Source organism: Eubalaena glacialis, chromosome 3 (genome assembly GCF_028564815.1).
Source record: "Eubalaena glacialis isolate mEubGla1 chromosome 3, mEubGla1.1.hap2.+ XY, whole genome shotgun sequence".
Taxonomy (NCBI): Eukaryota; Metazoa; Chordata; class Mammalia; order Artiodactyla; family Balaenidae; genus Eubalaena; species Eubalaena glacialis.
In genome coordinates, this window is record NC_083718.1 from 29,089,000 (window position 1) to 29,108,797 (window position 19,798).

General features: G+C 36.7%; 1 protein-coding gene across 9 annotated transcripts in view; it reads right to left on the reverse strand.

The window, feature by feature from the left end:
- Positions 1–19,798, reverse strand: part of SDCCAG8 (SHH signaling and ciliogenesis regulator SDCCAG8) — a 273,722-nt gene that overhangs the window by 213,759 nt on the left and 40,165 nt on the right. For all 9 annotated transcript variants that reach the window (XM_061187382.1, XM_061187380.1, XM_061187385.1 and 6 more), the window contains 2 exons: positions 12,059–12,184; positions 6,956–7,096 (listed from right to left, as the gene is read on the reverse strand). In XM_061187382.1, coding sequence (XP_061043365.1) covers positions 6,956–7,096; positions 12,059–12,184 — 267 coding nt within the window. The remainder of the gene's footprint in view (positions 1–6,955; positions 7,097–12,058; positions 12,185–19,798) is intronic.

The window sequence follows — 19,798 nt, forward strand, 5'->3', positions numbered from 1 at the left end:
CTGAAGAGAAGTACAGAAGCCTTCATTGGAGGAGATGCAAAGACTTGAAGGATGATTGCCAATAGAGCAAAAGGCACAGAAGCTGGAGAAGGCGTGCTATATATTTGGCCAATCAGTATCACTAGAATGTAGAATGCTAGGTGGAAGAGTGGATAGAGATGGGCTGATTAGGTAAGGTGGTCAGTGAGAAGAATAAAAATATGAAGACTTTTATTTAGTGTATACAACTAAATAAAAGTCTCTAGGTAGTTGATGTATTAGATGGACATTGAAATCTTTTTATCAGTATTGAATCTTAAATTACTCTGAAGGGTGGAAAAAGGGGATCATCACAAATGAAGACATTGCAAATACATATCAATAGGTGAGAGATAAGTGCATGAACAAGAGAAATCAAGCAACAAAGATAGAAAAGATTTAGTACAAAGCAGTATAAAAGTAAAATTGACAGAATTTTTTTCTCTTAATTTAGTGTTAAATTTTATTTTATTTATTTATTTTTCTATAAATTTATTTATTTTATTTCTTTATTTTTGGCTGCATTGGGTCTTTGTTGCTGCGCGCGGGCTTTCTCTAGTTGTGGTGAGCGGGGGCTACTCTTCATTGAGGTGTGCAGGCTTCTCATTGCGGTGGCTTCTCTTGTTGCGGAGCATGGACTCTAGGCACACGGGTTCAGTAGTTATGGCTCACAGGCTCTAGAGCGCAGGTTCAGTAATTGTGGTGCACGGGCTTAGTTGCTCTGCGGCATATGGGATCTTCCCCAAACAGGGCTCGAACCCATGTCCCGTGCATTGGCAGGCGGATTCTTAACCATTGCGCCACCAGGGAAGTCTTAGTGTTAAATTTTATTTTGTTTTATTTATTTTTTTCTTAAAGTATAGTTGATTTACAATATTGTATATGTTTCAGGTCCACAGCCAAGTGATTTAATTATATACATTTTTTCAGATTACATTCCATTATAGGTTATTACAAGATATTGAATATAATTCCCTGTGCTATACAGTAAATCCTTGTTGCCTATTTATTTTATGCATAGGAGTTTGCATCTGTTAATCCCATACTCCTAATCTGTCTCTCCTTCCCTCCCTCGGTAACCATAAGTTTGTTTTCTATGTCTGTGAGTCTATTTCTGTTTTGTATATAGATTCATTTGTATTATTTTTTAGATTTCACATATAAGTGATATCATATAGTGTTTGTATTTGTCTGTCTGACTTACTTCACTAAGTATATATTCTCTAGGCCGATCCATGTTGCTGCAAATGCAGTGTTTCATTCTTTTTATGGCAGAGTAATATTCCATTTTATATATGTATATATATATAAACATATCTTCTTAAGCCAATTGTCTGTTGATGGGCACTTGAGTTGTTTCCACGTCTTGGCTATTGTAAATAGTGCTGCTATGAACATTGGGGTGCATGCGTCTTCTCAAATATGAGGTTTCATTTTTTTCAGATAAATACCCAGGAGTGGGATTGCTGGATCATATGGTAGCTCTATTTTGAGTTTTTTAAGGAACCTCCATCCTGTTTCCCATAGTGGCTGCACCAGTTTACATTCCCTCCAACAGTGTATGAGGGTTCCCATCTCGCCATACCCTCTCCAGCATTTATTATTTGTAGACTTTTTGATGATGGCTATTCTGACCAGTGTGAGGTGATAACTCATGGTGGTTTTAATTTGTATTTCTCTAACAGTCTCTTTTCATGTGCCTGTTGGTCATCTGTATGTCTTCTTTGGAAAAATGTCTATTTAGGTCTTCTGCCCATTTTTTTATTGGGTTGTTTGTTTTTTTGATATTGAGTTATATGAGCTGTTTGTATTTTTGGATATTAACCCCTTGTTGGTCGCATCATTTGTAGATATTTTCTCCTTTTCCATAGGTTTTGTTGCTGGTTTCCTTTGCTGTGCAAAAGCTTTTAGGTTCCACTTGTTTATTTTTGCTTTTATTTCTTTTGCCTTGGGAGACTGATCTAAGAAAATATTGCTACGATTTATGTCAGAAAATGATTTGCCTATGTTCCCTTCTAGGATTTCTATCATGTCATGTAAAGTTGACAGAATTTTATGATTGAATAGATGTGGGGGAGAAAAAGACATTAAAAATAACCCTGGGTTGCTGAATTGAGCAACCAGCTGAAAGCTGATGCTAAAGATTTTTCCAGACTGAGAAAAGGAGGTAAATGGAACCATTAAAATGTTCAACTAATTCAAAAGAAGGCAGAAAAGAAAAGAAAAGGTGAAGAAATAGTAGATGGGAAAAAAAAGACATAGCGAGATAGTGGATTTAAACCCAAGTATATAAATAATCACATTTAAAGGACAGATATTGTCAGATTGGATAGAAAAAGCAAAACTCAACTATATGTTGTCCACAAGAAACCCATATTAAATATGAAAATACAACTATGTTAAAAGTAAAAGGATAGGGAAAAAATACCCTGCTAACACTACTTTCGAAAGAAAGTAGGAATCAGTCAAAATACAAAAAACCATGTGCTTTTCTCTATACCAGCATTGAGGAGTTAGAAAATGAAAAATTTTAAATATGTATATTGTTTATGATAATATCAGAACTAGTCTAGAAATTAATTCTAAAGAAAGATGTGTAAGACCTTTACTCAGAAATTATAAAAGATTATTGACAAAAATTAAAGATGACCTAAATAGAGTGATACGTGATTTTAATATTTCACAATATATTACTGTAAAGATATCAATTCCTCCCCCCAACAAATGACCTATACCTTAAATGTAATCTCAATCAAAACCACTTAATGGCTTTTTGAAACTTGACAAATTAATTCTAAAATGTACTTGGAAATGCAAAAGGCAAGAAACAGTCAGGACATTCTTCGGGTCAAAGAACAATGTTAGAAGACTTGGTCTACCAGATGCAGGGTTATAAGAATCAAGACAGGATAGTAGTAGCACAACGAAGTAGTAGCACAGACACCAAGGAAATAAAACACAAAGCCCAGAAACAGACTCACACATATACACACACCTGATTTATAACAAAGGTGGCAGGCGAATGATTGTCTTTTCCATAGTGGTGCTGTGATATATAAATAACCCTATGGAAGAAGTAACCCCCTACACTTCACGTCAGATACAAAAATAAATTCCACGTACACTGTAGTTCTAAATGTAAAAAGCAAGATTATAAAGTTTCTGAAAGATAATATTGGAGAATATCTTCATGACCTTAGGGGTAGGGAAACACTTTTTATATAGGACACAAAAGGCACTAAAAAAATAAAGGGAAAACACTGATAAATTGGACCACATTAAAATTAAGAAATTCTAATCAAGAAAGAGAAAATGAAAACTCTCAAGAGAGTTCCAAGGCAAGCCATAAGAGTAGGAAAATCTGTTTCAACAGATATAACCAACAAAGGGCTTGTATCCATAATATATTAAGAACTTCAAAAAAGCATTGTCAGATAATTCAAAACAATAAGTAGGATATTAGAACAGGCATCTCACAAAAGAGGACATCAAGTGGCCAATAAATATATGAGAAGATATTCAATCACATGAGTAATCAGAGAAGTGAAAATGAAAATCACAATGAGACAGCACTACAAGCCCATCAGAAGAACAGAATATCAAGTGTTGGCAAGGATATAGAGCAATGGTATCACTCATATGCTGCTGACAGAAGTGTAAGCTGGTAAAAACCACCTTGGAAAAGTTTGCCCTTAACTCTCAAATAGAACATATATATACACTACGACCAACAGTGCCACTCCAAGGTACATACCCAACGTAAATGTGTACAATGCACACCAATAGACATATAAAAGACTGTTCATAGCAGCAATATTCACAATAGCCCCAAACTGAAAAAATACAAATGTCTTTCAACAATAGAATGGATACATAGATTGTGTTATACAGTAGACCCATCAATGAAAATAAACAAACTTCTAACACATGCAACTACATGTATGAATCTATCAAATATAGTATTGAACAAAAAAGGCTAGACAAAAAAGAATATGTACTATGTGATTCAATTTATGTAATGTTTTAAAAACCAGGCAGAAATCAATTTGAGTGTTTGGGGATCATGCTTAGGGATCAATTTTCATAAAAGTCAAGATAGTGATTAGCTTTAAGAGAATGAGGGGGCAGTGACTGGGAGTGGGCATGAACAGGGCTTCTGGGACATGGTAACGTTAGACATCTTACAGGTGACAATTACATGCTTATTCATTTGGAGGTATATCATTAAGCTGTACATTTTTGTTTTGCATACTTTTCTGAATTTATGTTAAATTGTTTCATTAGAAAAATCAAAGGATGGTATGATCAACTAATGTACATATTACAGAATGCTGTTCCAAGGTTCAGGAAGATGAGGACTGATATGTGGAGGTTATTAATGACCTTGAAAAGAAACAGTTTAGGGGAATATAGGTGGGGAGGAGCTCAAATAAAGTATGTTGAAGAGAGAATGGGAGGTGAAGAACAGAGGCATGAGTATAGACAACTGTTTGGAAAGACTTTGGCATGAAGGGGAGCAACTGGGTGATAGTTCAAAGGAAATGTAGGAGGAAGAGAATATATTTTGTGTTTGTTTGCTTTAAGATGGGAGCTAGTAAAGCACATATTTGGCTGAAAATAACCCAGTCAAGAGGGATAAAAGATACAAGAACAAGAGGAGGTAGGTGTAAGAGTGAAATCCTTGAAAAAAGTGAGAAAGATTTGGAACATAAAGCACACAAATGCACACAGATGTGACCTTTGACACACACAGGATAAAAAAAATGAACCTATAATAGTTATAAATAGAACACTAAGAGAAGACATAAGAGGGAAAATAATTCTAATGTGGGAAAAGGAGGAATGGAAGCATGTAATCAGGGAAGGTAGAATGGGAGGGGACATTTGAACTAAGTTTGGCAGGCTAGAAACATTTCAATATGTAGAGGATAAGAAGGAAACATTTTAGGTAGGGATGATTGCATAAACCAAAGTCAATTCTTCAAAGAGAAATGGAATTGGGATATAAGTTTATGAAGTAGCAAGTAGTGAGTTGTCTGCATGCTTATAGCCAATACTTGTGAGTGTGACAGAAGAGTGAGAAGTGAGTCTGGAAATGTAGTTTGAAGCTAATTGTAGATGGCTTGGGAGATTGGTCTTAATCCTATGGGTATTAAGTAGATATTATAGTTTATTCAGCTGGAAAAAACCATATAATTTAGTCTTTCAGATATTTTTTTTAAAGAAAGGAACTCTTTCCTAAATAGTAGAATAAAGCTTGGATTAGGGAATGAGAAAGAGCAGGGAGATTTGGGCCAGAAAGAGCCTTTAGAAAACTATAACAACAACACCTGTAGATGATAATGACAGCAGAACTGTGATTCCTTCTATATTCCCTAGAACATTCCATTTTTGGTGTTGTTTTTACCCAGATCAGAGGATTTAAAAGTATCATTTGATCTTAAAATAGAATTATTTTAGACTCTTTGGAAAATTAGGACATTCAAAAGCATCTGTGTATATGGGGAGTTTAGAAAGCCACAAATGTGCCCAGGGAAAATGCATGCTCAGAAAAGTCCTAAGAAGACCTGAAGCTTTCACTCAGGCTGATCTCTAGGCTCAGAGCAAGCCTAGCTGAATGGTGAAGACCAGCACAGCCAAACTGCAAAGACTTGGAGAGTTGGTTGTTCTATTTTGGGGGGGCTTTTTGGTGTTTTTCTTGTTGTTGTTTGTTTCAGCTCCTGGCAAAGAAATCTGTCAAACATCAGCTGACCATGAGCTAATGAAACAGAGACCTCAATGATCACACATGACAAGGAATAGTTTCTACAGAAATAGTTTGGAAAACTCTTAAAACAAAAGGACTACTACAGCCTTCAACAATAAAAAAGACAGCAAACCTTAAAAAAATGGGGTATCTGATTTCCAGAGTTACCACAGTATAACACTTCAATGCTCAATTTTCAACAACAAAAAAAATCACCAGGCATACAAAGAAAGAGGAAAACATGGCTCACTCAATGAAACAGAATAAATTTACAGGAACCATGCTCATGAAACTATAGACATCAGACTTACTAGACCAAAACTTTAAAACAACTGTCTTAAATATGCTCAAAATGCTAAGAGAAAACATGGACAAAGAACTAAAGGAAGTCAGGAAAACAAATTTTAAAAGGGAACCAAACTAATTCTGGAGATGAAAACAACTAAAACTGAAATGAAAAATTCACTAAAGAGATTTTAGAGAAGATATGGGCAGCAGAACAAAGAATCAGCAAATTTGAAGATAGGAAAATTGAAATTATTGAGTCTGAGAAGCAGAAAGAAGAAAGAATGAAGAATTACCAAATGATCCAACAATTCCATTTCTGAGTATATACCCAAATGCCTTGAAAGTAGGGCCTCAAACAGATACTTGTGCATCAATGTTCATAGCAGCCTTACTCACAATAGCCAATAGGTTGAAACCCCCCCAAATCCATTAACAAATGAATGGATAAACAACACGTGGTATATACGTACAATGGAATATTATTCACCCTTAAAAAGAAATGAAATTATGATACATGTTACAACATGGATGAAACTTGAAAACTCTATGCTAAATGAGACAAGCCAGATGAAAGGAGAAATATTACTTGATTCCACTTACGTGAAGTACCTAGAATAGGCAAACTCATAAAGACAGAAAGTAGAAGAGGTTACCAAGGGTTGCAGGGAGAAGCGAATGGGAGTTATTGTTTAATGGGTAGAGTTTTTGTTTGGGATGATGAAAAAGTTCTGGAAATGAATAGTGTTGATGTTGCACAACACTGTGAATGTACTTAGTGTAAATAAATTATACACTTAAATTTTTAAATGGTTAAAATAGCAAATTTTGTGTTATATATATTTACCACAATAAAAAAGTACCCAAAAAAGTAGATGCCTAAGAGAAAAGTACCCAAATACTCACCAGTTCTAGTTTCCATTTTTCAGCCTCACTAGCAGATGCAGCTTTGATAATATGTGCATTGCCATCGGAAAATGATCTCTTGGTAGCTTCATCCACCCTAGAATCTTCACCTGTTGTAATCCAAGAATTCTGTATGTTTCCCTAAAATAAAATGTGAAAGTACTTGCCTTCAACCTTTAACTTTAAATCAATATACATACTTTACAAATGGAATACTGATTATTATCTGTGATGAAAGGAATAAGAAAAAGAGCAGATGCTTCTAAATACAAATCAAGAATTATTTTACATTTTCAAGTTATTAGGGTCATATTCCAAACAAGTGTTACAAAGTCACATTCCTACAGGTACAGGCAATAACGTAAATGAGCAAAGAGGGCTGGATATCAGTATATTGAACAAATGAACTTATCTCTTACTTCTTTGAAGACATATACTCTTGAAACACATAAACCTCTCTTGGCTTGTTTTTCATTTTCCACATTTCATAAAGGCATGACTAATAATAATAATAATACATATGATGTTTATGTTTACCATGTGCCAGACACTGTTTTATGTCTTCCACATATATTAACACATTTAATCATTACAACAGTCCTATGAGATAAGTTTCACTGTTATCTCCATTTTATAGATGGGGAAACTGAGTCACACAGAGTAACTGCTAAAAGTCACAGAGGTAGAAAGCAGCTAATAGGTGGCAGAGCTAGGATCTGAATCCTGGCATTCTAGCTCCAGAGTCCTAAACCACTATGCTCTTCTGCCTTTTCAGAAAATTATTTCTCTTCAATAAGAAAAACAGTGCATGGTGATAAACAGAACTGACATGCAGCCTGCACATCAAGGATTCAGAAAGTAATGGTAGGGACCATGACAGAGCAACCAAAGGAAGTAGTCACTACTCAGTTTCAGTCAATTGCTGCCATGTGTGAATACCAACTCACATTACCAAAAAATCTTTTGATTTTTAAAAAGATGAGGCAGATATCTGGCTCTTCAACTGAAACAGTGTTAAATATTGAGTCAGTTTTTCAAACAAACAAAACATGCCTACAGACTGAATTTGGTGAAGCCACTGTCAGTTTGCGAACTTTGGCACTCTTCCAACATTCAATGAAATAAGCAGCCCAAAGAACTGGGTGATTTATGTGTGAATCAAGAACTAAAATACTTATATTAATTTATTCAACAAGTAATTATTGAACTCCTGCTAAGGGGCAAGGGACACAGTAGTATTAATAAGAGAGGACATGTCCCCAAACACAGAACTATACTGCAGTGTCATATCATGTTAGAATGTAGTAAACTGCATTCATCCAAAGTAGTATTCTGAGATTCTATTCCATATTCTTTGAGAAGTTCAGTTTAATGCAAACATTTGTGAAGTACCTACTATATTCAGGCACTGTGCTAAAAGCTTGGGGAGGGAGGTAAAAATGAGCAAGACCAATATTATCCTCAAATATTTACAGGCTAATGAAGAGAAACACCTAAGCAGATAATTTCAATTTAACAAGGCAAGTGCTAGGCCAGAGGTGTGCATGGGGGACTATGCCAGAACAGAAGAGGGATACTAAGAGCAACTGGAGATTCAAGGAAAGTTTTCTGGAGAAGTTTTGACAATGGTATGATATCTGAAGGGTGAAAAAGAGTAAGCTAGATGGGAAGGGCATGCCAAGAAGAGAGAACATCATGAGAAAATTCACAGAGGCATGAAACAGCATGGTGCCTGCCAGAGACTTTTAGGCAATTCAGCATTACTAAAGGTTGAAGCACAAGGCAATGAATGTCAGAAGATGAAGGTAGAACTGTTCACAACAGCCAAAATATGGAAACAACCTAAATGTCCATCGACAGATGAATGGATAAAGAAGATGTTGTACATATATACAATGGAATACTACTCAGCCATAAAAAAGAATGAAATAATGCCATTTGCAGCAACATGGATGCTTAGTATGATAGAGATTATCATACTAAGTAAAGTAAGTCAGAAAGAGAAAAACAAATACCATATGATATCACTTATATGTGGAATCTAAAGTATGACACAAGTGAACCTATCTACAAAACAGAAACAGACTCACAGACATAGAGAACAGACTTGTGGTTACCAAGGGGGAGGAGGGAGGGAGAGGGATGGACTGGGACTCTGGGGTTGGTAGATGCAAACTATTACATTTAGAATAGATAAGCAACAAGGTCCTAACGTATAGCACAGGGAACTATATTCAGTATCCTGTGATAAACCATAATGAAAAAGAATATAAAAAAAGAATGTCTGTATGTGTATTAACTGAGTCACTCTGTGTACAGCAGAGATTGGCACAGCATTGTAAATCAACTATACTTCAATAAAAAAATTTTTTTTAAAAAAAGGAAGAAGCTAGAGAGTTAAATAAGGGTCTGAAAAGCAAAGCATGCAATGCTAATAAGCTTGAGTTTGATTCTGTAGGTAGGGAAAAATCTCCTAAGATTTGATTGCATTCAAAATAGTCTTGCAGAGCAATGAAGGAGGGTGGTATTAATTTCCTATGGAGAAATTGGAGACAGTATGTAGACTATAGATCACTGACTTATGATACAAAATATTGTTATTCTTTGGAAAGAAGTGCTAATCTAATTGACACTTTGTTCTTTCACAGATAGCTTTTAAAAAACTTGAATGATATTTGACCAAGATTTCAAAAAACCAATTACATTTACATCCCTGAAGATCATTGAAAACCTTTGATTTCTTAACTGAGGGGAGGGGTTGGAATGGACGGGGATGAGAAGAGACATGGAAAGAAATGGCTCAGAAATTTTCTACTTTAAAAGAAATCTCCTAGATCTTTGATTGACCACACATGCCAAAATTTCTAATATAAAGCATCTTTTAATATAATTTTTTGAATTCTCAAGAAAAGCCCCTTAAGAAGGAAAAATGAAGATGGAAATGAAGTACTCTTTGAATGGTTTTAGTTTTTTAGAAATAATCTGCTTGCTTCTTCAACTGCTAGGTCATAAACTAGTCTAAAAGCTAAAAGTCATGTAGGCTGCCATCCAAGTCCCAGTCCCATGGCAAACAAAGATGGTTTGGTTCAATATTGACAAGCTATTCCTAATCTAGGCAGAAAGGCAGTATAATTCGAGGCCAGGTAGATGGATTTGTGGAGTCATATAGTCCTTTGTTTGAGTCCCAGCTTCGTGACATTAGACCAGTTACTTTGGTTACTTAACTGCTGTGTACCTTAATTTAAACACCTGAAAATGGACATAACAACACCTGCCTTGTGTGGCTATCATAAAATTGAAATAATATAATGTAAAGAAAGTACTTGATACAGTACCTGGCATATCATAGCCATGTAGTCATCAATAAATACTAATTATTACTATATAACTATTTCAATTGTTTTTCCAAAGAAAGCATTAAGAAACTTTGAAAATATGTATTCAAATCTGCCAACAGCTTTGGCAAGATTTACCATCAACATGGTAATAGGCTCATTAAAAAGAGTTCAGAAAAAAAAGAAGATAACATCTCTTGATCTGTTTATATTCAAGATATTCTAAATAGTTTCATTTACCTCAAAACTCTCAATACAACACCATGCATAGGTTGCTGAAATGCCTCAATTCACCTACACAAGTAAAAAGTGGGGGCAACAATTCTGTAACAACAAAATAATACAGAAGACTAACATTAAAATAGATATCAAGGTCACCTGACACATCTGCAACAACCATTTCAATATTAGCATTATGTTTTAGCTCATGTGAATGTTTAAACAAAAACCTCTCTACAACTTTATCCTTTCTATAGTCTGTATATCTGTAGTTTTCTTTAGCAAGTTTCCTTTGTTCACATGGCAAAGCATGTGAGCGTTTACCATCATTTCCTTCCCCTTTTGCATTACTCACTTCTCTTGCCCTCTGATTCACTTGTCTGCCTAATTTCCTTTCTTATTTCACTTCCCCATCTTCCACTTCTTTCCATTGTATAAATATTGAAGACTATGAATAACTGAGTCACTGTTCGCTGCATATTTGGAGGAAAAGCAAAAGAACATACTTATTTTTAAAATGAACTTACTTCTAAGTACTTTCTATATGGCTATATCATTTCCAAATTGACACCAAAATAATAAGAAACTAAGATGAAATTTTTAAGTACTAATATTAATAATATAATAATATAAGCTGTGATTAACTACATCCCATAGCAAAAGAGTAAAAAACATTTTTAAGGTAAAAGTATCTCTGACAATTCATAAAGAGATATTAAGCTTAAACATTATTTAAATATCATCATAAAAATTTTATGTCACAGAATTATAGAGATCATCTAATTCTCTGCTCCTCAAACTGTGGTCCACTGATACTAGACTCACTTTGGCAACTTGCTAATAATTCATATTTTTAACTCAAAGTCTTAGCCCAGACCAACTGAATCAGACCCTCAGGGAATGAAGCCCAGGATCTGCACTGTCAGCAAGTATCCCAAGTGACTGTCATTCACATTAAAGATTAAGAACTGCTAATACTGGTGAATTTCTCAAATGCCAATAAATAAACAGAGGACTCATGAGGTTTCATGCTTGAAAGTCCCATAAAATTACTTGTTCAACACCCAGCTTGTTAGGGACAATGGGAAGATTAACATTTTGAATCTTGGACCCTCAGGTCAGTGTTCTTCCTGCTACACCATGCTAATTAGACTTATTGGAACTCAAAGTTCAAAGAAAATTTAGAGAAATACAACAGAAATCTAAGCTACAGTTCTGAACAGTTGCTGGATTTAACCAAGTCCTTCCTATATTACATACTTCCTGCTTTCAGACCTGCTCTTTCCATATGGAAAAAACATAACTGGTATGCTCAGAAAGGAAACCGGAGTGGATATTAGGCATCACTACATTATTTCATTTGAGGATTCATTCCACCAATAAATTAAAATAGTGAATTTTAATTTTTGAGGCCCCAAGTAAATACCAGCATAGCACTTCTGCCAAACTTCCAGGAAAAAAATCTAAGCAGTTAAGAAGGCAGGGGGAAAGGGTAGGAGGCAACATTCAAACTATGTATTTTAGTTTAATCATTTAAATAAATGCTCACAGATGCATCCAGAAGTGTTTGTTCCCTCATTGCTTCCTCTTGCCTTTGAGATTTCAGCTCTTGTTGGAGACTTTCATTTTCAAGCACAATTACTTGTACCCTATTTTTCATTCCAGAGAGTTCCTCCTATAAAAAACAGAAACAAATACCAAATACATTAAGCATTTTTTTCTATTATTTTAAGAAATGCCACCTGTGGATAGCATACATTAAGCAATTATAAGTAGTGCTTTTTTTTGTTGATTACTAGATGATCCAATATGATATAAAGCATGGAAGACTGATGCTGTCTATCCATTTTTGGAAATATTATAATTACATCTAGACAAGCAAAGAAACTCAAGCATTAGCTGACAAAGAGAAGGCTGAGGGAAGATAGTAGAGGACCTGCTAATGGCCGTATCACAGGACTGTGTGGTTTCTGACAATTTTTTGCAGGCTTACAGAAATGCTTTAATTAAAGGGTTTATCTAAAAGACTTTTAAGAATGAGGTAGACTGCTGAAAAATAAGGTAAGATATATTATTATTCTTGCTCAAATGCCAATAACTTGTTGAAAATTGACAGAGGACTACATAGATAATAGAGGATGCTGAGATAGAAAGGCAAGGAAAGTTACAGTGAATATCTATGACCTGAGATAGAAAGTCAAGGAAAGTTACAATGAATATCTATGAACTGCTAGCCAGATGGAAGGAAATTATGAGTGAAATAGTTTGGTGGAGAGTTCTTAAAGAGTGTTTCCTTGGCCGTGCAGGGCATAATATAAAGAATTACCAGTATATAGCAATTAGAAAAGCTATCAAGTTGCATCTCACCCTGAAAAAATGTGAAAAATATCGATATATTGATGGTACAATACTTAACTTAATCTTCATTACCAGTATAATTGTGCAATCGTTTTTATTATACTGCTTGTGCAAAAAACTATTGCACAATATATGAAAATTCCATTCAATTATTTTATTCAGAAAAAAAATCAAAGCTGTAATTGAAAACTGTAATTAAACAAACATTGCATACTTCCAGTTGTTGGTCTGACATATAAGCAGCTTGGAAGACATCACTCCCATCTTCACAATAAGAAAAAAAGCTGAACAAACTGAAAAATCAACCACTCTTCTTAGATCCATCAGAGAATTAAGGTCACAGGGAAAACTATTATCCCTCAAAATGGAAAGACAGACAGGCACTCCTGAGAACCACAACCTACCAGAGCAGAAACTTCTGGGGGGACCAGTGCCAGGGTAGAAAAATATATCAATAAAGTAATTGATGAAATGCTGGAAGCTTAGTGCAGACCAGTTTGAGTTAAAAACTCCAGAAGGACCCAGTCTCTGGGGGGAAGGTGTCTCCTACACTTTTATATGACATTACCAGGTTCTTACAGCAAAGACTAGAGAAACCCCCCCCTCCCCCGCTTCCTCCAGTAGGAGAGGAAAAGTAAACAAAAAGCATTCTGTTCTTTTGAACCAGGCCTGCCTCAAGAGAAACTATCTTACCAGAGCCTAAAAAACATCTTTTTTTCAGAACCTAAGTGACCTGGGGGAAGGGAAAAAACCAACTCCAGCTTCCTAGCCTTGCCATCTCACTTAAGGGGAGGGGGAGACTGAGAAACACTTGTGAAGGACATAGACAAGGGGCACACACAGCCAAGGGGCACAGGGTCACTAAAAGACTGAGACCTAATCATAGAACTACAAAATGCTCCCCATACTCCCATACCCTACCAACACATCAAAAGGGCTCTTATATCATAACAAGGGGATACACTAAAATAACTGCACATCTCAGAATGTATTTAAGAAGAATTCTTGAGGGAAGCCCAAAGACAACAGCAGAGACAAAAACCAGGACACTAGAGGAAATTTTAGCCTCTGACACCTATACTAACAGCAAACAGTAAACACAGTCTAACTCCTACAACAAACAAAAAACCTCACACTAAATACATATTTCCCTCAGTTCCTTTTACACAGTAGATCATGTCCAGCATTCAACAAAAAATTAGAAGGCATACTAAAAGACTTAAAACACAGATGCAAGAGACTAAGCAAGCATAGAACCAGACTTGGATATAGCAGAGATGTTGGAATTATCAGATGGAGAGTTTAAAATAATTATGATTAACATGTTGAAGGGTCAAATGGAAAAAGTTGTCTACATGCAAGAACAGATGGGTAATGGAAACTAAGAAAAAAATCAAAATGTTGGAAATCAAAAACACTGTAGTAGAAATGAAGATTGCCTTTGATGGGCTCATTAATAGACAGGACACAACCTTTTTTTTTTCCCCCTACTTTTTTGGGCATGCCACGTGGCATGAAGGATCTTAGTTCCCCAACCAGGGATCGAACTTGCACTCCATGCAGTGGAAGCACGGAGTCTTAATCACTGGACCGCCAGGGAAGCCCCTAGACTGGACACAACCAAGGAAAGAATCGGTGAGCTTGAAGAACTGTCAACAGAAACTTCTCAAACTGAAATGCAAAGAAGAAAAAGAATGAAAAAGACAGAAGAGAATATCCAAGAATTGTGGAACAATCATAAAAGGAGAAGAAATATGTGAAGCAATAATGATTGAGAATTTCCCAAAATTAATTATAAGCACCAAACCACAGATCCAAGAAGCTCAGATAACACTGAGGAAGATAAAACTAAAAAATCCACACCCAGGCATAGCATATTCAAACTGCAGAAAATCAAAGACAAAGAGAAATTCTTTAAAGAAGTCAGAGAAAAAAAATACCCTACCTATCAAGAAGCAATGATGAGAATTATATCAGCTACTCTTCAGAAACTATGCAACCATGGATAGAGTGCAGTGGAATATTTAAAGTTTTGAAAGACAAAAACCCCACCAACCTAGAATTCTGTATTCAGTGATACCAACCTTCAAAAGTGAGGGAAAAATAAAGACTTTCTCAGATAACCAAAAATTAGGAAATTTGTCTCTGGTAGACCTGCCTTGCAAGAAATGTTACAAGAAGTTCTTCAGAAAGTAGAAAATTTATTTAAGTTATAAACTCAGATCTACATAAAGAAAGAAAGAGCATTCGAGAAGGCATATATAGAGATAAAGTAAAATCTTTTATTTTTCTTAATGTTAATTGATCTAACAGGTAACAGTTTGTTCAGTATCATATTAGCAATAGTGTGTGTAGTGATCATAGCTTATGGATAATTGAAATGAATGACAGCAATGCATAAGGGTCAGGAGGGAGGAACTTGGAACACTGTTATAAGGAACTTTCCCAACCCCTGAAGTGCTCATTGAAAGTACACTTAGATTAGTGGTAAATGTAACTGCAAACTCAAGGACAACCACTTATAAAAGTTAAAAAAAAAAAAGTAGTTCAATTGATATGCTAAGAGAGGAGAAAAATGCAATCATATAACATGGTCACTCAAAACCAGAGATGGCAGAAAATACAAGTGGAGGACAAAAAAAAGAAATAAAGAACAAGGGCAATGAATAGAAAACAGTAACAAATATGGTAGGTATGATAGATATCCAACTATATCAATAATCACATTAAACATCCATGATCTGACTATACCAATGAAAAGACAGACTGTCAGAAAAAATAAGACCCAAGTACATGTTGTCTACAAGATGCCTACTTTAAATCTAAAGACACAGATACTTTAAAAGTAAAGGGATGGAGAAAGACATACTATGCTAACATAAATCAAAAGAAAGCCGGAGTAGCTGTATTAATTCCAGACAAAGCAGACTTCATACTAAGGAAAAAAATATAAGGGATAATAAAGAGGCATGACATATTGATAAACATGTCAATTTTCCAAGAAGTCGTAATAATCCTAATGTGTGTGTGCCTAACAACAGAGCATCAAAATACATAAGGCAAAAACTGATAGAACTGTAAGGAGAAACAGATGTATCTACTATTTCAGTTGGAGATTTCAATATTCTTCTATCAGTAATAGATCTGGCAGACTGGCAAAATATCAGTATGGACATAGTTGAACTGAACGGCACCATTAATCAACTGGATCTAATTGACATTTATATACTACTTCATCCAACAACAACAAAATACACGTTCTTCTCAAGCTAACACAGAACATTCACCAAGACATACCATATTCTGTGGCCAAAAACCATATGTTAACAAATTAAAAAGAATAGAAATCACAAAAAGTATGTTATCAGACCATAATGGAATTAAACTAGAAATCAATAACAGAAAGACAGCTGGAACACTTGCAATATATGTGGTGGTTAAACAACACTCTTCTAAATATATACGGGTCAAGGACAAAGTCTCAAGAAATAAACTGAAAATATTTTGAACTAAACAAAAATGAAAATACAAATCGAAATTTGTGAGATGCAACTAAATCAGGGAAAAATATTAGAAAAGAATAAAGATTTCAAATCAATACTCTCAGGAAACTAAAACGAACAAACAAACAACAACAAAAAAACCCAAATTAAATCCACAGTAAGCAGAAGAAAAGATAACAAAAGTTAGGGTAGAAATAAATGAAATTAAAAACAGGAAATCAACAGAGAAAATCAACAAAGCCAAAAGCTTGGTAATTGAAATGATCAATGAAATTGATTAGACTCTAGCCAGGCTAACTAAGAAAAACAGAGAGAAGACACAGATTACTAATATCAGAAACGATACCACTACAGATCCTATGGACATTAAAAGGATAATAAAGGAATACTATGAACAACTGTATATCCATAATTTGATAACCTGGAGAAAATGAACCAATCCCTTGAAAGACACAATCTACCAAAACTCGCAAAAGGAGGAACAGTTAATCTGAATAGGCCTACATCTATTAAAGAAATTGAATAAATAATAATCTTTCAAAACAGAAAGCAGGAGAGAGGAGAAGATGGTGGAAGAGTAAGACGTGGAGATCACCTTCCTCCACACAGATACATCAGAAATGCATCTACACGTGGAACTGCTCCTATACAACACCCACTGAACGCTGGCAGAAGACGTCAGACCTCCCAAAAGGCAAGAAACTCCCCACGCACGTAGGGCAAAAAAAAAAAAAAACAACAGGCAAAAGAATAGGGACAGGACCTGCACCAGTGGGAGGGAACTGTGAAGGAGGAAAGGTTTCCACACACTAGGAAGCCCCTTCGCAGGCGGAGACTGCGGGGGGGGGGGGGGGGGAAGCTTCGGAGCCACGGAGGAGAGCACAGCAACAGGGGTGCAGAGGGCAAAGCAGAGAGATTCCGCACAGAGGATAGGTGCCGACCAGCACTCACCAGCCCGAGAGGCTTGTCTGCTCACCCACCGGGGCGGGCGGGGGCTGGGAGCTGAGGCTAGGTCTTCGGTCGGATGCAGGGAGAGGACTGGGGTTGGCTGCGTGAACACAGCCTGAAGGGGTTAGCGCACCACAGCTAGCCGGGAGGGAGTCCGGGAAAAGGTCTGGAGCTGCCGAAAAGGCAAGAGACTTTTTCTTGCCTCTTTGTTTCCTGGTGCGCGAGGAGAGGGGATTCAGAGCGCCGCCTAAACGAGCTCCAAAGACGGGCGCGAGCCGCAGCTATCAGCGCAGACCCCAGAGACGGGAATGAAACGCTAAGGCTGCTGCTGCCGCCACCAAGAAGCCTGTGTGTGAGCACAGGTCACTATCCACACCGCCCCTCCCGGGAACCTGTGCAGCCCGCCACTGCATGGGTCCCATGATCCAGGGACAACCTCCCCAGGAGAACACACGGCGCCTCAGGCTGTTGCAACGTCACGCAGGCCTCTGCCGCCACAGGCTCGCCCCGCATCCGTACCCTTCCCTCCCCCCGGCCTAAGTGAGCCAGAGCCCCCGAAGCAGCTGCTCCTTTAACGTCTGAGCGAAGAGCAGACGCCCTCAGGCGACCTACAGGCAAAGGCAGGTCCAAATGCAAAGCTGAAACCCAGGAGCTGTGCGAACAAAGAAGAGAAAGGGAAATTCCTCCCAGCAGCCTCAGAAGCAGCTGATTAAAGCTCCACAAACAACTTGATGTACCTGCATCTGTGGAATACCTGAATAGACAACAAATCATCCCAAATTTAGGAGGTGGACTTTGGGAGCAAGGTACATTATTTTTTCCCCTTTTCCTCTTTTTGTGAGTGTGTATGTGTATGCTTCTGTGTGAGATTTTGTCCGTATAGCTTTGCTTTCACCATTTGTCCTAGGGTTCTGCCCGTCCATTTTTGTTTTTTCTTTATTTACTTTAAAAAATTTTTTTCTTAATAATTATTTTTTATTTTTTTATTTTAATAACTTTATTTTATTTTAGCTTACTATATTTTATTTTACTCTCTTTCTTTTTTTTCTTTCTATTTCTTGTCACTTTTATTCTGAGCCGTGTGGATGAAAGGCTCTTGGTGCTCCAGCCAGGCATCAGGGCTGTGCCTCTGAGGTGTGAGGGCCAACTTCAGGACACTGGTCCACAAGAGACCTCCCAGTACCACGTAATACCAAACAATGAAAATCTCCCAGAGAGCTCCATCTCAACAGCAAGACCCAGCTTCACTCAACGACCAGCAAGCTACAGTGCTGGACACCCTATGCCAAACAACTAGCAAGACAGGAACACAGCCCCATCCATTAGCAGAGAGGCTGCCTAAAATCATAATAAGGCCACAGACACCCCAAAACACACCACCAGACGTGGACCTGCCCACCAGAAAGACAAGATCCAGCCTCATCCACCAGAACACAGGCACTAGTCCCCTCCACCAGGAAGCCTACACAACCCACTGAACCAACATTAGCCACTGGGGACAGATACCAAAAACAACGGGAACTACGAACCTGCAGCCTGCAAAAAGGCGACTCCAAACACAGTAAGATAAGCAAAATGAGAAGATAGAAAAACACACAGCAGATGAAGGAGCAAGGTAAAAACACACCAGACCTAACAAATGAAGAGGAAATAGGCAGTCTACCTGAAAAAGAATTCAGAATAATGATAGTAAAGATGATCCAAAATCTTGAAAATAGAATAGACAAAATGCAAGAAACATTTAACAAGGACCTAGAAGAACTAAAGAGGAACCAAGCAACGATGAAAAACACAATAAATGAAATTAAAAATACTCCAGAAGGGACCAATAACAGAATAACTGAGGCAGAAGAACGGATAAGTGACCTGGAAGATAAAATGGTGGAAATAACTACTGCAGAGCAGAATAAAGAAAAAAGAATGAAAAGAACTGAGGACAGTCTCAGAGACCTCTGGGACAACATTAAACACACCAACATTCGAATTATAGGGGTCCCAGAAGAAGAAGAGAAAAAGAAAGGGACTGAGAAAATATTTGAAGAGATTATAGTTGAAAACTTCCGTAATATGGGAAAGGAAATAGTTAATTAAGTCCTGGAACCACAGAGAGTCCCATACAGGATAAATCCAAGGAGAAACACGCCAAGACACATATTAATCAAACTATCAAAAATTAAATATAAAGAAAACATATTAAAAGCAGCAAGGGAAAAACAACAAATAACACACAAGGGAATCCCCATCAGGTTAACAGCTGATCTTTCAGCAGAAACTCTACAAGCCAGAAGGGAGTGGCAGGGCATATTTAAAGTGATGAAGGAGAAAAACCTACAACCAAGATTACTCTATCTAGCAAGGATACCATTCAGATTTGATGGAGAAATTAAAACCTTTACAGACAAGCAAAAGCTGAGGAGTTTAGCACCACCAAACCAGCTTTACAGCAAATGCTAAAGGAACTTTTCTAGGCAAGAAACACA